General features: G+C 36.9%; 1 protein-coding gene across 1 annotated transcript in view; it reads right to left on the bottom strand.

Annotated features, from left to right (window-relative positions):
• The window catches only part of SASS6 (SAS-6 centriolar assembly protein), a 41,325-nt gene extending 26,998 nt beyond the window's left edge, over window positions 1-14,327 (bottom strand). The window contains exons 1-7 of the mRNA XM_040232233.1: window positions 14,149-14,327; window positions 9,053-9,113; window positions 7,078-7,157; window positions 6,556-6,660; window positions 2,165-2,336; window positions 1,444-1,509; window positions 275-394 (exon numbers count right to left, since the gene is read on the bottom strand). Coding sequence (XP_040088167.1) covers window positions 275-394; window positions 1,444-1,509; window positions 2,165-2,336; window positions 6,556-6,660; window positions 7,078-7,157; window positions 9,053-9,113; window positions 14,149-14,213 — 669 coding nt within the window. The 5' untranslated portion in view covers window positions 14,214-14,327. The remainder of the gene's footprint in view (window positions 1-274; window positions 395-1,443; window positions 1,510-2,164; window positions 2,337-6,555; window positions 6,661-7,077; window positions 7,158-9,052; window positions 9,114-14,148) is intronic.
• Window positions 14,328-14,370: the final 43 nt, after the last annotated feature.

Here is a 14,370-nt window from a genome sequence, read left to right as displayed (position 1 = left end):
GAAAGAAACCAAAACTCAGATATGTGTGTACATATCTCCCAATTTACATATTTCTAAATTTATAAACATAAATGAGCATTTATAAATTATATATTATTTACATATACAGAGAAAAATTTCGGAAAACAACCATCAGAATGTTTAGAAGTTATCTCTGGGTAATGAAGATTTTTAAGGAGAGACAATTTTTACATAGTTTTGTACTGTTTGAAAATTATTAACAAAATGACTAACAACAATAACAAAATATTTTTCCATTTTTTAATATTCATACCTGCAAAGCTTTTTCTTTCTCATTCGTCAGTTCCTGAGAATGCTTATTTGACAATGTTGCCGTGTGCGATGCCCACTCATTCCGTAACTTATCTAATTCTTGGATCTTTTCTGATAATGTCTATAGTAGAGTTCAGCACAAAATATTACAATTCTTGAATATGTTATTAGATTGGAACATGATCATATTTGCAAAGGATATAAAAGAAAATGACATCACATCTTTTCTCACATTCAAAGTCTTTTCTCACACAGATTTCTCAGTATTTAAAGAAATTAAGATTAGAATAAAAGCAATTTTAGAGTTAACATGGCCCACAGTATAACTATCACTAACCTTTTAGTTAAATCTGGCTCTTCACCACTCAATCCTCTCCTCTGGCATTAAGAAATAAAGCAACCCAGGGTAGAGCAAGTCAGTCATTAGTAGTACAGATGACCCTTAAACAACACACAGGTTTGAAATGTATAGGTACATTTATACTCAGTTTTTTTCCAATAAATACATACCACAGTACTACACAATCCATGGTTGGCTGAACCTGAGGATGTGGAAACATGGGTATGGAGGACTGACTACAGACTTATACAAGGATTTTCAACTGTGCAAAGGGCTGATATCCCTAACCCCTGCGTTGTTGAAAGGTCAACTGTAGTTTACTTATACACCTAAAAACCAGTAACACAGGTTCCCAAGATGGGCCATATGGTGCAGAAAAATTTTCTATCTGAAGCCATGCAGCTAATCAGATACTTTTATCCTCAATTTCAAAGACAGGCTATTATTGAAATGATGATTAATCTATCAGAAGAATTAATTCTAAACAGAAGGAAGGAAATATTTAGAAGACAGGAACTGAAATGCCATTTAGACAAGAAGAATGAGGTGAAAAAAAGAGGAGCAGAACTAACATGTGACAAATACTATACATTATTTAATGAAGACTTGGAGAGAATGTGTCATATATTGGGGATAACAGAAATGTTTGGATAGAAGAAGAAAAAGCACAGATTAAGACAACTGGAGGGCGAAGGGTGACAAAAAGGAGGATGAATTCAACAGTAGCATGCTTTGAAAATAAAAATACACAAAAGCCTAGACTTGATTTAAGAAGCAATTCAGAGCCCATGTTTGGATGATTTACAAAGAAAAAATGAAAATTGAATTACCTTTTGGGTGAAATTCAGTTGCCTGGTAACATCATCCAATGATTGGGTTAATGATAATTTTTCTTCCTATTTATAAAAATAATAAAATTATGCAGCTTACAATTTAATCATCTGTAGCTGTGCTACACAAAGTGCAATGAAGTATATAGCATCAGCACCAGCCTGGGCATTTGCTAGAAAGAGAGACTCTCAGGCTCCACCTCAGACCTTGAGTCAGAATCTGCACTGCCAAGACCCCTGGATTTGCCTAACCTTAAATCCAGAGATGTACTGATTCATACATAGTATTTGACTTCTGAAAACTCTCAAGAGGCATCCCAATGTTGTTTCCTTGAGCATATAATTTATATAGTTATAGAGCACTCTGTAATCTTCAAGATACTTTCATATATTTTATCTCGTTTAACATAGCTCAGAGAGTAAATATTTCCATACATATCCATGAGCTAATGAAACCAAGATGCCACGAGCTTAAATGACCCGCTCAAGGTCACAGAAAACTAGTAAAAACCCTAGGACCTAAGTTTCTTAATTCCTGGTCTGTTTTATCTTCTAGTACTGTGCCTAAAACAATAAAATAAAGTCTGTGTGTGTTATAAAAATTTCCTGGATACCTTTAAAAAGACTTTATTCAGAAAATAAAATCTAGTAGTAATATAGCTTTTCACTGGATTACCAGAGACCTTTGGGACTTATTTTAAAAAAATAATTTAAATCTTACCTTACTACATTTCAAACAGTCTGCCAGAAATTTCTTTATTTCCACATCATTTCCAGGTAAAAGTTTTAATGAGAGGTGTGTCAGATGCTTAAAAGGATTTGTCTCTACCACATTTAAAAGAGCAGGTGAGTTATCCAAAATAGCTTCTGTAGAAACGAACTGCAGCAAAAACCTTTGAAGAGAAAGTGTCACATAACACATTTATGAGACAGTGACAACTCTCCCATTGACTCATGAGCCCCACTGGATTGTCAGTGATTAAAAGGATCAGAAAAGGGAGCATGCTGGAATCACAGGGGCCAACATGAAAGGCCTCCCAACAGTAAAACTGGATTAATGTAAATAGCAAAGTGGATACTTATCTACTTATTCACTGATTGAAAACAGTGAATATATAAATGTCCCTGAGTTCATAATGAGAAACAGATAAGGAGAGAAGGCAAAAGACCAAACACAAAAACAAATCAAAAACCCACTAAAACCACAAAACTAACTAGAGTAACAATCCTTACTCTGAAAACAGACAATTTAAAAATAAGAACTGAGCATTTATCCCTTTCTGTATGAATTTTCAGAGTAATCAAATAGCTCTTACTGATGAAGGAAGTTATTTTTCATAGAAGAATTATACCTAATAAATACAGAAAGAAAGATGGAATTGGAAAAACATAATTTTGTACTTACTAATGAAATAATTCATTCAAATAGAATCACGAACTGATGAAACTTAATAGATAAAAGGTTGGAAAGCTTTACAAAGAAGATCAGATGTTAGCACTAAACAAATATGGATACACTTGGACACAAAATCTTATTCTTCCCTTTGTCCAAGTTCATCAGAAAAACATACACTTGAACACTAACAACAAGCTATCAAAAAGAGAAACTAAAGAAACAATTCCACTTACAACTGCACCAGAAAGAATAATATTTCTAGGAATAAACCTACTTAAAGAAGAAGGCAGACCTGCAATCAGCAAACTGTAACACAAGACATGGATGAAAGAAATCAAAGACAATAGAGATGGAAAGATATACCATGGATTAATTAGTGTAAATAGTGAAATGGATTGAAAGAATTAATATTGCTAAAATGACCACACTACCCAAGGCAACGGACAGATTCAGTGCAATCCCCATCTATTCTCCAAGGGCATTTTTCACAAAACTAGAGCAAAAAATGTTTTAATTTGTATGGAGAAGGAAATGGCAACCCACTGCAGTATTCTTGCCTAGAGAATCCTATGGACAGAGGAGCCTGGTGGGCTGCCGTCTATGGGGTCGCACAGAGTCGGACACGACTGAAGCTCCATAGCACGCATGCATGCATTGGAGAAGGAAATGGCAACCCACTCCAGTGTTCTTGCCTAGAGAATCCCAGGGACGGAAGAGCCTGGTGGGCTGCAGTCTATGGGGTCGCACAGAGTCAGACACAACTGAAGTGACTTAGCAGCAGCAGCAAAGCAACATAGAAACACAAAAGACCTAGAACAGGCAAAGCAATCTTGAGAAAGAACAGACTACTTAGACGAATCATGCTTCCTATCTTGAGACCTTACTAAAAGCTATGAAGTCAAAACAGTCTGGTTTGGCAGACTGGCACAAAAACAGACACTGATCAACAGAATAGAACAGAGCCCAGAAATAAACCCACACACTTACAATTAACTAACCTACCACAGAGAAGGCAAGAATACACAACGCAGAAAGACAGTCTCTTCAGTAAGTCGTGCTGGAAAACTGGACAGCTACATGTAAAAGAACAATATAGAACATTCTCTAACATCATACCTAAAAATAAAACTCGGATTTCCCCAGTGGTCCCTGTAGCTCAAACAGTAAAGAATTTGCCTGTGATGCAGGAGACCAGGGTTCAATTCCTGGGTTGGGGAGTTCCTCGGGAGAAGTGAAAGGCAATCCACTCCAGTATTCTTGCCTGGAAAATATCATGGACAGAGAAGCCTGGGGGTCTACAGTATGTGGGGTCACAAAAAGTTGGACACGACTGAGCAACTAACACACACACACCACTGGTTAAGAATCTCCCTGCCAATGCAGCAGACATGGGTTCAATCTCTACCCTGGGAAGACTGAACATGCTGTGGGCAACTAAGGCCCTGCACCACAACTACTGATTCTGCGCTCTAGAGCTCACACACCTCAACTACTGAAGACTGTGCCCTAGAGCCCATGCTCACTAAGAGAAGCCACATCAATGAGAAGCCAACACACGGCAACTGGAGAAAGTGCAGCAACGAAGACCCAGCGCAGCCAAATATAAATAAATAAATAGAGCTTTTAAAAAAAAAAAACTCAAAATGAATTAAAGACCAAAAGGTAAGACCAGAAATCATAAAACTCCTACAAGAAAACATAGGTGGAACACTCTCTAACATAAATTGTAGCATTTTTTAAAAAATTTGTTTCCTAAAACAAAAGTAAATAAAAGCAAACAAATGGGACCTAATCAAACTTACACAGCAAACGAAAACACCAACAAAACAAAGGGACAATCTACTGAACGGGAGAAGATACTTGCAAATGATATGACCAATAAGGGGTTAATATCCAAACTATATAAACAGCTTACACAACTCAATATGAAAAAAATAAACTGACTAAAAAATGGGCAGAAGACCTGAGAAGACATTTTTCAAAGACATACAGATAGCCAACAGGTACATGAAAAGATACTCAACATGGCTAATCATCACGGAAATGCAAATCAAAACCACAATGAGATATTACATCTGTCAGAATGGCTATCATCAAAAAGAACACAACTAACGAATGCTGACAAGCATGTAGAAAAAGGGAACTTTCCAACACCGCCGGACTGTGAAAAACAGTAAGGAGGTTTCTCAAAAAACTAAAAATAGAACTGTCATATGACCTAGCAATTCCATTCCTGGGTTCATATTTGAAATAAAAACACTAATTCAAAAAGATACATGAACCCCAATATTCATAGCAGTATTATGAAGCTTGGCTTAAAACTCAACAATCAGAAAACTAAGATCATGGCATCTGGTCCCATTACTTCATGGCAAATTCATGGGGAAACAGTGGAAACAATGACAGACTTTATTTTGGGGGGCTCCAAAAATCACTACAGATGGTGCCTACAGCCATGAAATTAAAAAACACTTGCTTGGAAGAAAAGTTATGACCAACCTAGACAGCATATTAAAAAGCAGACACTGCCAACAAAGGTCTGTCTAGTCAAAGCTATGGTTTTTCCAGTAGTTATGTATGGATGCGAGAGTTGGACTATAAAGAAAGCTGAGAGACAAAGAATTGATGCTTTTGAACTGTGGTGTTGCAGAAGACTCCTGAGAGTCCCTGGGACAGCAAGGAGATCCAATCAGTCCATCCTAAAGCAAAGCAGTCCTAAATATTCATTGGAAGGACTGATGCTGAAGCTGAAACCCCAATACTTTGGCCACCTGATAAGGTGAGCTGACTCATTTGAAAAGACCCTGATGCTGGGAAGGTTTGAAGGCGGGAGAAGGGGACGACAGAGCATGAGATGGTTGGATGGCATCCCCGACTCAATGGACATGACTTTGGGTAAACTCCAGGAGCTGGTGATGGATAGGGAGGCCTGGCGTGCTGCAGTCCATGAGGTAGCAAAAGTCGGACACAACTGAGCGACTGAACTAAAGTGAACTGAAGATATGAAGGCAACCCAAGTGTCCATCAACAGATGAATGGATCAAGAAGATGTGGTATACATACATTCCTGATATATGTGTGTGCATGTGTGTATATATATACACACACACAGCAAAATACTACTCAGCTATTAAAAAAGAATGAAGTTTTGCCATTTACAACAACATGAATAGACCTAGAAGGCATTATGCTAAAGTGAAATCAGTCAGGAAAGACAAATACTACATATGGCTTATGTGAGATATCTAATAAATACAACAAACTAGTAAATATAACAAAAAGAAACAGAGATAGAAAACTAGTGGTTACCAGCAGGCAGAGGGAACGAGGAGGCCATTCAGGGATTGAGAATTAAGAGGTACAAACTGCTACGTATAAAATAAATAAGCTACTAGGATATATTGTAAAACACAGGGAATATGGCAATATTTTATAATAACTATAAATAGAATATAACCTTGGGAAAAAACACATACTTGATGCTATTAAATATTTCAGGTAACTTTAATGGCTTTGTCAAGATATGAAAATTAGGAGGTAAATATTTCTGGTTTTATAAATTTGAGACTTATGAAGCTCTTAGCACAGCTTTGAAAAGAGACACAGATACTCAAAATACAGAGTATTTTGCCATCAACTTGTCTTACAAAGAAGAGTCTGTCTTGAGAGAAGTTTAATGATAATGCTCTCCTGGAATTATTACCTTGGAGACTTACCTTGGAATTTCTTTCGCATATTCTTGAGTACACTGCTGAAGGAGATCTATGAATTTTTGTGGGAAAGCTAAGAAGTCTACCAGAAGACCTTGCTGGAATTTTAAACTATACAGAAGACAGGAAAATAAATTGTTTTTTAGAATTTTAATTACTGTATGTAATTAATTATAAATAACATCCTGAAAGGTTATATTTTTATTTACTGAACACCCATCATAGTCAAGAACTAAGCTAGAAAACTTTGATTTTTATAGAGCTTATTCAATGGGAGGGAAAAGGTCAATAAATCTAGGTAAAGCTCCAAATTTCTGAGCTGTTTTAAACAGAATGCTAATAATATATAAAATATGTATTTTCAAAAACAGCCTGAAAATTACAGTATAAATAGTCCAGTGATCCCCAAATACTTAATTGTTCCTAATGTGTATGTGTTTCAAAGGAATAGCACTGATACACACATAAAACTTAAAAACTTACTTATTCTTAGATTAAATATAAGATCAGAAAAATAAATTTAGTTACCTCTGAAAATCTTCCTCTGAAATAACAAGGTTATACAGAAAAAATGGATCCGCATCATCAGTCAGACGGATAACTAAATCCTAAAAGAAAGATTGTTATTTTTAATGTCTTCAGTAGATCTGGCTTTCAGAGTAATTTCTTCCTCCATGGAAGTGAAATAATAATAGCATCAATGTATCTCTGTTATAGCTCAGACGGCTCTGTTTTCTGGTGCTGCTAGGTTTTTAATGTCTTTGGAGATTTTAGCATCTTAAACAGGGATGGATACTCTGCTCCTTGAGAGCCACATGGGGTGCAAGGTGAGAAGTGATAGGGTCTATAATAGTTAATTAAATGCTAGGAGCTGAAAGTTGACAAATATCATTCTATCAGAGGCTTAGGAAAGTTCAGACCTACCTCTTGCTCCACTAAGATAATATGACAAAAATATTCTTTACCACTGATGTCACATTCAAGTATATTTTCATTTCCCTCAAGTTAACTGTCTGGTATTTTCAAAATGGCAAATACATCAGCAGAAATGACAGTCATCTACCCTAGATAAGAAAGGAGCATTTGTTTCTCAGGCAGAGGACAGGGGTATCAGGTGACAGGTTGCCAGGCTTTCTTCCTAAAAGCCTATTCTCTACCACTCCAGGTGGCCACTGATGTGGAACCCCCATCTGTTTTCAAGTTTCAAATGAAGTGAATATCTTTCACAAAGACCACTTTTCAGGTATTAAATTTACTGTATGGCAGATCATCACAGAATCTAAAGCCAACAGAAAAGTCCTGTACTTCAGAAAACACTGGCAGAAGGAAAACAGGACTAGCAAGATGTCAGAGCACTAATAAAGCACAAGCATTCAGGTTAACGATAAGTTTCTGCCTTGAAATAAAATATACTTGTGGCTACTGAGGAATCACTAAGGTCCTAGAAAAATCTAAACCACTTATGAGCAGAGCTAGAAGATAAAGAAGTACAGCAGGCATAAGGAATAAATATAAGAATATATAATCTCTTCCCCAGAAAATTTGTGGCTCAGCTGGTAAAGAATCCGTCTGCAATGCAGGAGACCTGGGTTCAATCCTTGGGTTGGGAAGATCCCCTGGAAAAGGGAAAGGCTACCCACTCCAGTATTCTGGCCTGGAGAATTACATGGACTGTTATAATCCACGGGGTCAGTCCATGGGGTCTCAAAGAGTCGGACATGACTGAGCGACTTTCACTCTCACTTTTTCACCCTGGAAAATTAGCAATCTAGGTATTTGCTGTCTCAGAAGGCCCTGTCCTTAAAGCAGCTTTATTTAAATATTTTTTTAAACCCACCCAAGATGCTATAAAAAAAAACTGAAGCTCTTACTAATACTATTAGATCCTTGAATATGTTAAGGGAAAGCTATAACAGAGAAAACGGATGTATTTCTTCACCCTCCTTTCTATATCACATCTCTGTTAATGATTCACACTTTTAAATCAGATAAGATGATGCTCTTAACAACTATTGTCAAGAGGCAAAAAGATTCAAGAATATCTGCCTGCAGTGCTTCAATTCATTCTCTACTCACATTTATATGAAATGCCAGTTCTACAGGATAGCAATATATACTCGAGTAACTTTAAAAAGTGCAATGAAGGAATTCCCAAGCAGTTAGGACTCCAAACTTCCACGGAAGGGACATGGGTTTGATCCCTGAACTGGGAAATAAGATCTCTCAAGCTATGTGATGCAGCCAAAAATCTGAAATGGGGAAAACCTAAGGAGACTGTTGTCCCAGTCTCCAACTCTTACATGCTTTAGAAATATATGGTACAATATCTCCCGGTTGTTGTCTTAGATTTTACCATCCCAGATCTGCAAGTTATTAAATGGCCCAAAATTAAAAAGCAAGATGATATTAACAAAAGATATCACATTCTTAAAGAATGAAAACTATAATGTACAAAATTACCATATTTCAGAAAAATATTTATTTCAAAATATATAATACCAACCTTTCTGTGAACAGGGTTAGAAACTGATTGTAGTTCAATGCTCAGTCTAATACTCACTCTCCTGTATGAAAAGATATGCCCAACTATCAGAAACATTCACATGCAGTAAATTATCACTACCATTTGCATAGCTAACATTTTCCATTTTATGCCATAAGATCCTCCACAGGTTGTCCCTAACTTATGAATACATGTTTGGAAAACATGATGGATTTGAAATTTAACTTCCTGTTTTTCCACAAGTAATCAGGTTTTTAACCTGATGCTAAATTTTTTCTCTCCTGTAAAAAGAGGTTGTTGTGAAGATTAAATGAAATAAATGATGTGGAATGCCTATTATTAGCTTGGTATACAACCTCACTGGACTGATTTTCAAATAGCATCAGGTTTACAACGATTTTTCACATAAAAATATGAACTGAAAATAAATAAAAAATAAAAAACTGAAATGACCAAATTAATTTGAGAGGTATCATCTGAAAATTAGAATACTCTGAATGTCTACAAACAAAGAAATAAGATAACATATTCACTTTCCTTATGTATATATACACACACACAAATTTTACAAACTACACTGCTCAACGGACTCTCCATACGATATAAGTACTATCAACAAGTTAATTATCTATCTAATCCTAGAGCAACTCTAAACCCTAAAAGAAAAAAAAAAGAAAAAAACACAGCTTTTTGCACATTCTATACCGCATCTTAGAAAATTCAGTATCAAACAGAGGCATATAAATAAAGGTGTGCAAACTGAGCAAAAATGTTTAAAAAAAAAACCTCAGGAAATAAAGGGGTAATGGTGAAAAAACATCTCTGCACACATGGTTCTCAAACTATTCTGCTAGAATTAAATAATAATGGTCTTTTCCTGATGTGCAGGGAAAATAAACCGAATCTGTTCGATATTATTTTTTTAAAGATGTGTTTTAAACTTTTTCCACATTCTACCACAGAAGTACAGACATAACAACTGAGTGTTGATGGAAAAACCTGGTAATAGTTGACTCAGGCCATATTCAATAGTTTAGTCTTTTATGCTGACTTGCAGTCTACATTGATTCAATGTATGTCATTTTAGTTAAATTTCTTATTGAACATATGATTGGATGTTAAATTTTAGTTCACATGATCAGATTACCATAATTTGTATATTAATATCTAAAAAAAAACAGTACCTGTAAATAGCACAAAGATAGGAAGAATTATCTTTAAATAAGGGAATATTTCATTTCTATTTTTCTAGTACCTAAAGCAATATATGTGAAAATATTAAATTCCTACTCCAATTCCATTTCCGTATTCTTAGGCAGTGGTGGGCGGGGGAGGAACACGACGACTTTCAATTTCCTAACTTATAAGAAAAGTGAACCGAGTCAGGTGTGAGGGCCATTCAGCTCTACAATGTCATTATGTTTGGCTTTCACCTTCTGAAGCTTTTCCTAGTACATACTGCCACAGTGATACGACACTGTGGTTGATAACTTTACACTTTTTAAAATGTGTGGGTTTCTCAGGTAGCTCGGTGGTAAAGAATCTGCCTGCCAATGCACAAGATGCAGAAGATCCCCTGGAGTAGGAAATGGCAACCTACTCCGGTATTCTTGCCTACAGAATTCCATGGACAGAGGAGCCTGGCAGGCTACAGTCCATGGGGTCACAAAAAGTAGGATATGACTGAGCGAGTAACACACACATTTCAAAAGCCTATATGCATTAGGTGATGGGAGGAAAAAGAGGAGAACCCCATAAATTAAAACTATTCCCCACATTCAGTTCCAAAACCTCCAGAGCAATAACTCGTAGGAAAATGTGAGCTTTCAGAGGATCTGAAATCAGAAATCTTTTCTCCACTGTAATGGTGAACATCATAGGAACAGTATAAAACAAGTTTAAAAAACAATTTTAAAAATGCTGTTTCTCAAAATAAATGTCATAAATCTGCATAACATCCTTCCTGTCAGTTAGATTTAGCATTAGCAGAACTGGATTCCAGCCACCTCTGCCACCTAATAGTTCTGACCTTAAACTCTCAATTCAAACAAAAGCTGCTCTACGCCAGGTACTATGCTGGGTGCCAGGGATACAAACAGAAATAAACACGGTTCATGACCTCATATTGAGATGATATTAAATGACTTTATCCTAGATTTGCTTCTGATGGTATTCCACGGCTTTAATACACACACTATTAAGTGTCTGCCAGGCACCCTGCTTATATCAACTTATTTAACAACAATCTTGTTAAGTAAATATTATCTCCGTCATTCAAAGAAAGAACCTGAGATGCAGAGAGTCGCAAATTTGGGTAAGGTCACACTACAGAGCCCAAATCTGAACTCAAATCTTTCACTTATACCATGCTATCTAACAAACAAATAAGGACAATTAATTTCAACTTAGGCAACTTTGAAAACGTCCTTATAAAGAAAGAATTTAAGACAGACATAGAAGTCATGGGGGAAAAAAGCATCTGAGGTAGAAGAGAGCTGAAGTAAAGGTGAAGTATTAAGAGAGTATCAGGTACACTCAGAGGATATCACATAGCCCTGCATGACTGCTATATTGGGAAAACGAGCTTAGGGGAAAAAAAAAATGAAAAAGCAGGTTGGTGTCGAACCATGGGCTTCAAAATTTTGTACCACTTTTCTCCAGACAGTTCTCTGAGCACCATCACTGTCTTCAACTGAAGTTCCTTTTTCTCTATGACTTTAGTTCCTTTACATTACTTCATGCATTAATCACTCTTCAATAATAGCTAGTGAATAGGTTAGTGAATGCTCTTAAGTTCCAGGCACTGTTCTAAGTACTTTATATGTATTATTTTATGCTTATAATAATCCCACAAAGCAGATACTTTATTTTTATCAGTTATAAGGATGAGGCACAGAGAAGTAAGAAAAACTGTACAGAATCAAGCAGTAACTTGTAAAGTGAAATCTAAACAGTGCGGCTCCATAGCCTATTTTTTTTAATGTAGAAAACAGAGGGATTATAAGTCCTTTTTTTAAAATTTAAGTACAGTTGATTTACAATGTTGTATTAATTTCTACTATACAGCAAAGCAACTCAGTCATACATACATTTTCTTTTGCACGTTTTTGTTCCATTATGGTTTACCACAGGATATTAAATATAGTCACGGACCTTGTTGTTTATCAGAGCCTGAACTCCTAACCTGTGCTATACTATCTCTAAATGGAAGAACTTTTTGTTTCTGCTATTAAAGTGAGTTCCTTGAGAGCTAGAATGAAAATAGTTTTGTTGCTGTTGCTGTCATTGGAGGAAGGTGGTAAGGAGGAGAAGAGCTTTATATTCTCAGCACCTAGGACAGTGCCTGGTACACAGCAGGCTTTCATAAATATTTCTTGAGTTGAACTGGCCTTGACTAAAGTCTGGACTATTTTTCCCATAAGAGGTTGGCAAACTTTATCTGTAAAGGGTCAGACAGTAAATATTTTCGGCTTTGCCAGCCATAAGGTCTCCGTCATATATATTCATTTCTCCCCCTATACCACAAAAGCAGCAACAGACAATTCTTGAACAAATGAGAATGGCTGAATTTAATAAAACTTTGTTTACAAAAAAAGGCAATGGGCTAAGGAGCTTCAATACTGGAATTAGAAATTATGCCCCCCACCTTTCTTTCTTCTTTCTATAATCATTCTAGAACAGAGCTATCCAATAGAGATACAATGGAGCCACAAATATAAGGCACATATATAATTTTTAATTTTCTGGAAGTCACATTAAAAAAAACATAAAAGAAACAGATAAATTTGGTACCTATTTAATTAACCCTACATATCAAAATATTGTCATCTTAATACATAATGAATATAAAAATTGAAATGTTTTACATTCCTTTGTTTCTCATAGTAAGTCTTCAGTCTAGTGTGCATTTTACTCTTTTGTACCTTAGTTCACTTTAGATCCATTTCAAATGTCAACTATAGTTGCTCCCATATACTGGCTCCCATATTGGGCAGCACCAATCACTCAGTCGGTCCGACTCTTAGCAACCTCATGGACTGTAGCCTACCAGGCTCCTCCATCCATGGGATTTTCCAGGCAAGAGTACTGGAGAAAGAACCACCAACTAACCTATAAATCTCCACTTAACAGCTGCTGGTCTTGGTACCATCTCCTTGCCTGGCCTGCCAGTTGATTTTGAACCTAATTCTGAACTATACACCAGTTTCACATTATTGGTAGCTCAATATACCAATGTCTTCATTTTTAGTCACATTTCCACACCTGATCCTCCTAACAAACAACCATGTAGGTAGGCATGTTATATCAGTTTTACAAATGAGAAAAATCAGTTTTACAAATGAGACAGCTGCCAATCTGGTAGAACTGAGACAAAATTGAAGTCTCCTGACTTCTCGCCAAGATCTCTCTACTTAAGCCTCAACAGCACCACCTCATTTGTCAAAGTTGTAATTTTGCATTTATCTGTGAAACTATTTCCTACCCCACTAGAATGTGAACTCCACGAACGCAAGAACTTTTTCCTGACCACTGCATCCCAGTGCCCAGCAGGTATTTTGCAAATATGCAATATTTGTTTAATGGATAAATGAATTTACGGTTTTCCCCAATCGTCTTTAGTCTATTAAAAGTAATTTATCTTATTTCTAGTAACTAATGTGAAAAAAAGGCAATATACCATCTAGTTGATTAAATCGAAGCTTAATTTACTTCCAATATAACTCAAAAAAGAGAGGAAAAATGGCTGGGAACCAAGGCCTGAGTTCTAGTGCCCGCCCTGCGTTGAACTCGAGTAAATTAATTTTCTGAGCAGTTCTTATCTGTCAAAGAGCAAAGGGCTATAATGTCCACGATAACGTTCAGAGATAAGTTTTTCTTTAAATTAATTTGATGCAAGTCAGCGTCCCATTCCTCACACACTTCTCTTCTCGGCGACGGAGAACTTGCTTAGAGAGAGCCAGGTCCCAGACAGGTCTCTCCGGGGACCCCGGCTGGATACCCTGCCGCAGGCCGCTGCGCACTGACGGGGGCCGCCATCTTTCCCCTTGGCCCGACCCCAACCGCCACCCACGGGCACGGGGTAACGCGAACCTCACCTCTCCTCGCAGTCTCTGCATTTCACCTGCAACGGGACGAGTTGCTGGAACAAAATCTGGCTCATGCTGAACCGCTGCCCTGGCAGGTGTGCGAAAAACTACGACACAACAGGCCGGGCCCGCGATAGTAGGCTGAAAGACTTCCGGGTCCTGTAAAGTTTGAGTTTGCCGCTCTGCTTCCGCGGAGGAGGCGGGGAAAGAGAAACAGAGGGAATACGAAGG

The sequence above is a fragment of the Oryx dammah genome, unplaced genomic scaffold, assembly GCF_014754425.2.
Source record: "Oryx dammah isolate SB20612 unplaced genomic scaffold, SCBI_Odam_1.1 HiC_scaffold_28, whole genome shotgun sequence".
NCBI classification, from domain to species: Eukaryota; Metazoa; Chordata; class Mammalia; order Artiodactyla; family Bovidae; genus Oryx; species Oryx dammah.
The sequence above is the reverse complement of the archived record's forward strand: the minus strand, read 5'-3'. Positions and strand labels throughout refer to the sequence as shown.